The sequence below is a fragment of the Rhincodon typus genome, chromosome 9 (genome assembly GCF_021869965.1).
Source record: "Rhincodon typus isolate 14 chromosome 9, sRhiTyp1.1, whole genome shotgun sequence".
Classification (NCBI taxonomy): domain Eukaryota; kingdom Metazoa; phylum Chordata; class Chondrichthyes; order Orectolobiformes; family Rhincodontidae; genus Rhincodon; species Rhincodon typus.
Window position 1 is genome coordinate 32,821,322 of NC_063340.1, and position 10,181 is coordinate 32,831,502.

The 10,181-nt window shown below is 42.5% G+C and overlaps 1 protein-coding gene across 2 annotated transcripts in view; it reads right to left on the bottom strand.

The window, feature by feature from the left end:
• Positions 1 to 10,181, bottom strand: part of snx9b (sorting nexin 9b) — a 209,218-nt gene that overhangs the window by 121,921 nt on the left and 77,116 nt on the right. For both annotated transcript variants that reach the window (XM_048601167.1, XM_048601168.1), the window contains one exon: positions 573 to 659. In XM_048601167.1, coding sequence (XP_048457124.1) covers positions 573 to 659 — 87 coding nt within the window. The remainder of the gene's footprint in view (positions 1 to 572; positions 660 to 10,181) is intronic.

Consider the following 10,181-nt stretch of genomic DNA (forward strand, 5'->3'; position numbering starts at 1 on the left):
GCGTGCGTCTTGTGGTGCAGTGGTACTGTCATTCCCTCTGAACCAGAAGATCAAGGTTCAAATTCCACTTGCATTGGAGTTATGTCACAACATATTTGAACAAAATGATTAAAAATAACAGATTACTCATCAAGTAATTGAATGATTCATTGGGACACGGTTCAAATATCAAGCAATAGTTTTTTTTTGTCTTTATAAATGCAAAAGGATTTCCAAATCATTGCACTTGATTGAAATTCTAAATCATTCTTTGCACTGGTATTAATTACAGTCCACTGACTCAAAAAGATACTGGTTACAACATCTCAGAATTCTCACTAGTTCTTAAATCTTCGTCAACTTGCTCCTTTTATAGTTATTGACCGAAACACCTCTTTCTTGGTTGTAGGAGAGAGATAAGCAAGTGGATGGTATAAGTTGGATGTAGGAGAATTTTTGTTACAAAACTTGACAAATTTTGTCCAGAATGTCCCAATTACAAGTTTTTTTTGTAACCAAGACCGATTTAAATAAAGAAAGCAATGATATAATTTTAAAAAAAAAAACCAAGTAGACAAAAAGTGAGCAATTACCCAATTGACAATAGTGATGATTTCGCCTTCTTTGACAGTCAGCTCGGCATTTCCAGGTTCAGCTGTAAAGTTGTACAAAACACGGGCCTGTTCATCGAGAATGAAAGAAAACAGTTAACAAAATGCAACCCAAGTTATTCTGTATTTAAGTAGTCATAAGCTTTCGCATATGGGATGTAAAACAGCTACAAAGGGTAGATGAAGGCAGTGTTTCATCTGGAAATGATGGTTTCTAACTTGATCAACTCTGTGTTAAATATATAACAGCAACAGCTATTACAAGTGTCAATTTGCATCCAAGCAGACAGTGAGACAGAAAACAGTACACCTCTGTGAATAAGTTTATCAGTCATACATTCTTATTTTTAAAACCAACCTGTCCAAACATGTTATGACACACCTTTGGAGGAGGTGGGACTTGAACCTGAGCCTTCTTACCCAAAGGTGGGAACATTACCATGGGTCACAAAACTAGGGGTGGCACGGTGGCTCAGCGGTTAGCACTGCTGTCTCACAGCATCAAGAACCAAGAACCCGGGTTCGATTTCCCCCTCGGGCGACTGTCTGTGTGGAGTTTGCACATTCTCCCTGTGTCTGCGTGGCTGTCCTCTGGGTGCTCCAGTTTCCTCCCACAATCCAAAGATTTGGATCTCAAAGATCCAAAGGTGGACTGGCCATGCTAAATTGCCTGTAGTGTTCAGGGATGTGTAGATTAGGTGGGTAATAGGTCTGGGTGGGATGTTCTGAGGGTTGGGATGGACTTGTAGGGCCAAAGGGCCAGTTTCCACTCTGTAGGGATTCTATGATCTATGATCCTAATTATAACACAGGGATGGTAAAACAATCCAAATCCACCTATCACTGGATTTTGCAAAACAGTGGAATTAAAACATTCAATGACCCTCAAAATTACTCAAGCATTTATAACCAGACTTCAGGAACAACTAATCTTGAATATCACATTTATAACCTAAACAAATATTAGAACAAAGATCAAAGAAAATTACAGCACAGGAACAGGCCCTTCGGCCCTCCAAGCCTGCGTCGATCCAGATCCTCTATCTAAACCTGTCACCTATTTTCCAAGGATCTGTATCCCTCTGCTCCCTGCCCATTCATGTGTCTGTCTAGATACATCTTAAATGACGCTATCGTGCCCACCTCTATCACCTCTGCTGGCAACACGTTCCAGGCAGCCACCACCCTCTGCGTAAAGAACTTTCCATGCATATCTCCCTTAAACCTTTCCCATCTCACCTTGAAATCATAACTCCTAGCAATCGAGTCCCCCACTATGGGAAAAAGCTTCTTGCTATCCACCCTGTCTATACCTTTCATGATTTTGTAGACCTCAATCAAGGTTCCCCCCTCAACCTCCATCTTTCTAATGTAAACAATCCTAATCTACTCAATCTCTCTTCATAGCTAGCGCCCTCCATACCAGGCAACATCCTGGTGAACCTCCTCTGCACCCTGTCCAAAGCATCCACATCCTTTTGGTAATGTGGCGACCAGAACTGTACGCAGTATTCCAAATGTGGTTGAACCAGAGTCCTATACAACTGTAACGTGACCTGCCAACTGTTGTACTCAATACCCCATCCAATGAATGAAAGCATGCCGTATGCCTTCTTGACAACTCTATCGACCTACGTTGCCACCTTCAGGGTACAGTGGACCTGAACACCCAGATCTCTCTGTGCATCAATTTTCCCCAGGGCTTTTCCATTTACCATATAGTTCGCTCATTAAGAATGTATCATTGGCAGAATGCAGAAAAAACAAAGTCAAAGGCAATCTAATAAACATCTATGATCTAAGCCCAATCTTTATTGATCATAAACCACCACTCATACACTGACAGAGAAAAGGGATAAATTCTAAAATAAAAATGCCTTAGTTTGTTTGATAATTATTGAATACAATGAATACGAGGCCTTCATAAAAATAATTGTTGATGGATTATATAACAGGCATATAGGACTATATATCATGTCTGAATTCCAAACTCACCAATCAACACACACAGCTTCCATCAACCTCTGGAAACCTTTACTTATTTCTTACAACCGGGATTCTTTTCTCAGAACTTTCAACCAGTCACTAACCAGGGAGAAAGCAAAACCAAAGCCAGATTCTCAGTCTTGCAGCTTCCAACTTATAACTGCCTCCTACCCAAAACCCAGTCAGGGGCAGTTCATCCTTTGTCTTCTTTTTCAACATTTTCTGTGGTTGGCTTGCCAGCACTGGTCCTCCCTTGACTGACCAATTCAACATCCAACTAGTTGCCAGTCCTTTAGCATAACAACATCTCAGTGCAGAACATTAATTAACATGCATTATCCTTCCAAGCCAGCTCACAACAGCAATTATCTGGCTTTTGTTCTCCCCTCGTGTTTTTAAAAAAAAAAAGCTGCTGTTCAGAGTTCAAATTTCAAATCTCAAATGCATTGCTCAGTTCTAAACCAAACAAAAATTTAGAAAAATAAACAAAGTGATGGTTTCAATACCCTATCAAGCAATACAATCTTAGTTTCTTCCACCTGCTCCCTCATCATATCTGCACAGATGTACTTGAAATCAACCGGATCAGACACATTATGACACACATCTGGAGCAGATGGGACTTGAACCTGGGTCTTGTAGGTAGTACCACATCCTCTGTGCAATAACAGCCCTCATATCTGCCTAATTAAACAATTAACTCTAATCAACTGATTAACTACTCACTATATTAAATTGATTCTCATTTTTCTTCAAATAAAAAGCTTTTCAAAATATATACTACTTAAACAGAACTAATGGACAGTTAATCGACAGACTTTGTTCTCTGACCAAATAGGTCGATTCTGATTAGTCAGGCTGTTTTATATGGGAACGCAGCTTTCAGTGACAGTGTAATATCAGTTAAATATGTCGTAAATCCCAACAGTTAGCAAACCATTTTAAACAATTCATCCAGTTGGTAGTCGAGTTTGCCCTTCACAACAATATGGAGTTCAACACTTTCAAATTGTGAACCCACTCCCATTTCTTCCCCCTTTCTTTTAACTTTACTTATTATATTTGCTGTCACCATGTCCCCTCCCCTCTCCCTCCAACTCAATGGGACTGTCTGTTCCTTCCAGTCTGGCAGTTAGACACACCATTGTTCTGCCATTCACACATTCTGATCACTTAGTCTGAACTATCAGCATCCTTTCTCCCCCAGCACTCAACTGCACACCGCCCACCCAATAGCATAAATGTTGCCCCAATAGCTTGCTTTCTCACCATGGATGCTGCCTGACCTGCTGTGATCTCCAGAGTTGTGTGTTTTCGACACATCCCATTGACCATTTTCAGCAGGCAGCACACTGCTCATGCTCAATCAGCCCATGAGATTGTCAGCATTAGAATACCAAGCTTGAATTAGATGTGATGGTCAGCATTTTAAAGAAAAAACCTAACTGTGCTAAGAATTACACCAGGTATCAGCTTAAGATCATGAGTTGGGCTTGCAATGTTTTGCATTTGCACGTGGTAGAAGCTACATATATTAGCACGTAGGATTGTGTTATATGAAGGCAAAGGGATTTTGGACACATATTGCACTTTATTCATAATTGAGAGAGGGGTCATGGATACTGCAAATCTCATGGCAACACGCTGACCAATCTGAGTCTTCCTGCCTGGTCCGAGAACTAAAATAGACTGTTAGCCTTTCCTGCTGTATCTCCATGCCAACAATGTACCATAGAGTCACTATACTGTATCTCATGCTGTAAAAAATTTTTTATTTTGTAACTTTTACAATAAAAATAAAAGTAAATTATTCTGTCTTTTGCTTTACAATATAACTGACCTGTAGCAACATTTCTTTCCACATTCCATAACAGAATCAACCTTCCACATTAATCCTCCTTTCTTGAAGGAAAAAGCAATCAATCCACCCATACAAAAACTGATATTTCATGTTCTTATGAATAAGTCACTTGGTAATAAAAATCTTGAGTACTGCTAAAAGAAAGATGCATTTTGCAGAAGTTTTGTCTTCTACTCATGCGAAAATGTTGCAAGAAATACCAATGTAAAGAGAACATAACATTCATACTGTACGAGATAGAATGAACAAAGAACAAAGAAAATTACAGCACAGGAACAGGTCCTTCGGCCCTCCAAGCTTGCACCGACATGTTGCCGGTCACAATTAAAACCCCCTACCCTTCCAGGGACTGTATCCTTCTATTCATAGAAAACAGATACAAGAGAAGGCCTTTCGGCCCTTCCAGCCTGCACTACCATTCAATGTGATCATGGTCGATCATGCAATCTCAGTATCCCACTCCCACTTTCTCTCCAGAACACCTTGATCCCTTTAGCTACAAGAGCCACATTCAGTTCCCTCTTAAAATATATCTAAACGAACTGGCCCCAACAGCTTTCTGAGAGAGAGAATACCTCAGGTTCACAGCTCTCTTAGTGAACAAATTCTTCCTCATCTCAGTCCTGGATGGCCTACGCCTTATTCTTAGACTGTGACCCCTAGTTCTGGACTTCCCCAACAATCAGGAACATTCTTCCTGCAACTGGCCTGTCCAGTCCCAACTCTCCCATGTCCCAGCCCCTACCCCACACACCAGACCCTGCCACCACACATCCTGCCATCACACACTCCCCGTTGCCAGTCACCAACAGTCCCCATCAACAACCACTCACCCTCCCAGCCCGACCATTAGCAACTCCCTTGTCCATCCAACTGTCCTTTTCTCTCTCTGGGCTCCACCCCAATGTCCATTCCCCACCCCACTCTCTGCACACAAACCAACGTTTTCCCAGCTACCATCAGCCCCAAGGAAGGGTTACTGGTCCCGAAACGCCAACTCTTTTTTCCTTCACAGATGCTGCCAGGCCTGCTGAGCTCCTCCAGCAACTTTTCCTTTGTTCCAACAGGATTTTATATGCTATGAGATCCCACCTCATTCTTCTAAATTCCAGCGAATACAAGCCCAATCGATCCAGTCTTTCTTCATATGTCAGTCCTGCCATCCTGGGAATCTGTCTGGTGAACTTTTGCTGGACTCCCTCAATAGCAAGAACGTTCTTCTAGCAAAGACCAGCAAACCAAAACTGCACACAATACTCAAAATTCTAAATTGTCATTACTTGTGTAAATACCCTTTTAAATGATAAGATGAATGTTAGTCACTGTCAAACAGATTTCTGGCATCAAAAACAAACTATTAAACGAATGGAATCTCATTCCTCCCAGCTTTCCTGGTTTGGTTGGTAGCACTCACTTCTCAATCAGAAGATCCTGGGTTAAATTCCGGAGTTTAAGCAAACAAAAATCAAGCTGACAATCCAGTGCAATGCTGACAGAATGCTGCACTATCGAAGCTAACAAGTTATGGATGAAACACTTCAACAATACACCAATGCCCTCCATGACTATAAAGCACTTTGAAACAATGAGTGACCCTAAAATCTGTAACATAAATGCAATTCTTTCCTGATCTTTGCTTTGAAAATTTCAGAAGAGTTCCCAAGTAAAAAATTATATATTGTATATTTCATTTCCCTCTTTCTTTCAGCAGCTAATTTGATATTGAATGGACTCTCTTAAAATTAGCTTCCTTCTCAAACCTCCCCGACCTTGTCTCACAATCCTTAAATTTCAGTGGTTGAGGAGGTTTCTGTTTAGCCTATTTCTTTTATTTTGTAGGCTGAAATTTGAAGGAGAAACTTGAGACAAAAGATAGCTGTTGTTAGATATCCACCTACAGCATGAACCGTTCAAACCTTTCTGAAGGTATTGGCCACAATTTGCTGTAGGAATGAATCTAATGGTGTCTACCATTAATTAGTCTTGCCCTTGCCTGTGTGATCTTGAAGATACTTCACATAACAAGTTATTAAAAGTGAAAGCTGATGCTGGCACAGCAAAGGAAAATGGAAATTCATAACAAAACAGAAGTTGCTGGAAAAGTTCAGCACGTCTGGCAGCACCTGTGAAGAAAAAAAAAAAAATCAGTCAACATTTTGGGTCTGGTAACCCCTCCCCAGAACTGATGGTGGCCGGGAAAATGCCGGTCCATAGGCAGAAAGTAGGGAGGGGGATGGGGCAGGGAGCAAACGACAGGACAGAGCCCGAAGAGAGAGAAGAGCAGCTGGACAAACAAAGGAGTGGACAACGATCTGGTTAGGAGGATGAACAGCTGCCAATGGGGACTGCCAGTGACCAACTATAGATAGCGTGTAATGGCAGGCCACGTGACGACAAGGCTTGGTGTGCGGGGCAGGTGGCTGGGACATGGGAAGAGTTCAAGCCCGAAAATTATTGAACTCTATATCACGTCCGGAGGACTGCAGGGTCCCCAAGTGGAAAATGAGGTTGTTCTTCCAGCTTGCTTTCAGCTTCCCTGGAACACTGCAGCAAGCATGAGACAGAGATGTTGGCCAGGGAACTGGGTGGTGCATTAAAGTGACAGGCAACTAGAAGCTCAGGATCTTTTTTGCGAGCAGTACATAGACGTTCTGCAAAGTGGTCACCCAGTCTATGCTTCATTTCCCCAATGTAGAGGAGACTACATTGTGAGCAGCGAATGGAGTAGACTAGGTTCTGGGAAGTGCAGGTGAAGTGTTGCTTCACCTGGAAGGTATGTTTGGGCCCTTGGATACTGGGGAGGGAGGAGATAAATGGGCAGGTGTTGCACCTTTGCCGGTTGTAGGAAAGGGTGCCGTAGGGCTGTGAGGGGTTGTTGGGGGTGAAGTAAGAGTGGACCAGGGTGTCCCAGAGGGAGTGGTCCCTGCAGAAGGCAGACAAGAAAGGGGAGGGGAATACGGGTCTGGTAGTACCATCTTGCTGGAGGTGGTGGAAATGGCGTTTGATCTTCTGGATGTGGATGCTGGTGGGATGTAGGTAAAGAAAAGGGGAACCCTATCGCTGTTGTAGGAGGGAAGAGAAGGGGTGAGGATGGAAGTGCAGGAGATGGGTCAGACCTGGTTGAGGGCCCTTTCGACAACGGTGCTGGGAAATCCTCGGTTGAGGGAGAAGGTGGACATTTCAGAGGCTCGCTCGTCAAAGTTGGCCTCATCTGAACATATTCGACAGAGACGGAGGAACTGAGAGAATTCCCATCCTATTCACGTATTTGTCAAGGCGCCCTTTAAAAGTCACTACCATATCTGCTTCCACTACATCCCCCAGCAGCTTTGCTTTGTTTCCCATCCCCTGCCAAGCTAGTTTAAATCCTCCCAAGTGACACCACCAGCAAACGTCCCAGCCAGTATACTTGTGCCCCTCCAGTTTAAATGCAACCCGTCCTTCTTTTACAGGTCCCACCTGCCCTGGAAGAGATCCCAATGATCCAGATATCTGAAACCCTCCCTTCTACACCATCTGTTTAACCATGTGTTGAGCTGTACCATCTTCCTATTTCTAGCCTCACTGGCACGTGACGGAGGGGGTAATCCCAAGATACAACCTTGGAGGTCCTGCTTTTTAAACTTTCGACCTAACTTCCTGAATTGCTGCTGCAGGACCTCGTCACTCATCCTACTTCAGTCATAAGCACCAATATGTACCACAACCTCAGGCTGTTCACCCTTTCCCTTCAAAATGCTTTCTGCCTGTTCAGAGACATCCTGGACCCTGGACCCTGGCACCAGGGAAACAACATAGCATCCTGGAGTCTCTTTTACGTTCATAGAAGCGCCTATCTGTATCCCGAACTATGGAGTCCTCTTTAACTACTGCTCTAGTGCTCTTTGTCCTTCCCTTCTTAAGAACAGAGCCAGCTGTGATGCCACCAGTCTGGCTGCTGCTGCTGCTGTTATCCCGTTATAGGTCATCACCCCAACAGTATTCAAAATGGCACACTTGTTAGAGAGGGAGACAACCACATGAGATTCCTGCACTGGCTGCCTGCCCCTTCTAGTGGTCACCCATCTATCGGCCTGCACCTTGGGTGTCACCACATCTCTAAAACTACTGTCTATGATGCTTTCCACCACTCTCATGCTCCTCAGTGCATCCAATTGCTGCTCCAACCTATCCATGCTGAGTGTTTGGCAGTGTACTCTGATTGGCAGATGAATTATATGGAATGCAGGTTATGATAATCGATAGTTAACCACCAGAGTGTGTAAATTTTCAACCAGACAAGTTGACTCTTCTCCGGGCAATACTTTAAGTAATCAATGAACCAGAGAATAGCTGTCATCTATGCTGATGAATTGGAACAGATGCAATGTCTATTTGTTTTCTTTTAGCCTATAAAAGAATAAAAAGGTCCTGTTATTAATACCATGGATTCACAGAAACCCTACAGTAAGGAAGCAAGCCATTTGGACCATCAAGTCCACACCAACCCTCCAAAGAGCTTCCCACCTGGACCCACCCCCCCGCTCTATTCCTGTAACCCTGCACTTACCATGGCTAATCCTCCTGGCTTGCACATCTCTGGGCACTATGGGGCAATTTAGTATTGTCAATCCACTTAACCCACACATCTTTGGACTGTGTGAGGAAACCAGAGCACTTGGATGAAATCTCATGGAAGTCTACATAATTCTAATAGGATTAGATGGCGTAAACATAGGAAGGATGTTCCCGATATTTGGGAAGCCCAGAACCAGAAGTTACAGTTCAAGTATACCAGTGGGCCATTTAGCACGGAGATGAGGAGAAATTTCTTCTGTTACAGTTCCCCGATTCCTGGCATCTGTGATAATTGCCAGAGGTTTTTCTATTCTCATGCTTTTTAATTATGATTCTTCTTTCATTTTGAGCTTTTGGCCTATACCTAGACAGACTTGCACTGCCCACAATTGAATCCTCCATCCTTTGTGCAAATGCTCCATTTCAGCCATGAATGTTTCTGCAAATTATCAAACAGAATTTTTGTAGTCTCTCATATACCTTGTTAAATTCCATTATGTTATTCTATAGAATATTCCTATGTTTTCTAAATTTATCAACTGACCATGCCTCACTTGCATTTAGTAGGTCATCTTGCTAATCTATTTCAAACATAAATTTTACTAGAATATCAAACTTTTCCTCAATGCCCAGCTTTTTGATCCCAGATTACTTTACATTTGAAGTTGCTTTACCAGGAAGGCGAAACCTTGCTTTAACATTGGCCAAGACACAACTGGTGCCAACATTTCAATTTCATTTTTCCATTGAGAGCAAGGTTCACCTTGGCAACATGATGGTGGGGGCAATTGGTTCCAGACATTCTTTTCCAAAGAAACTCCAATTGCAATCTTCTGTTTTAAATAAATCTTGGTTGCTTAAAGGTAAAAATATGAAGGTCAATTTGGATCCAAGATGATGGTTTGACAGAAACCAAGACACTTTTCTTTATGTATAGAGTTTATTGCTCAGTCTGTAACCCCCAGTTTTCTCTCTGTTCTTTCTTAAAATAGTGGGGATATGTATACCGCCATCTTATCTACAGGGACCATTACAGAATACACAGAATTTAGGAAGATGACCACCATCTCTCCAGCTACCTCTTTCCACACTCCAATTACCATGATTAAAAAGTTAGTTTTAAGGAGTGTCTTAAAAGAGATTAATGTACACAGTTATTAACTAAATTAGTGTGGCAGTGGGGGGGG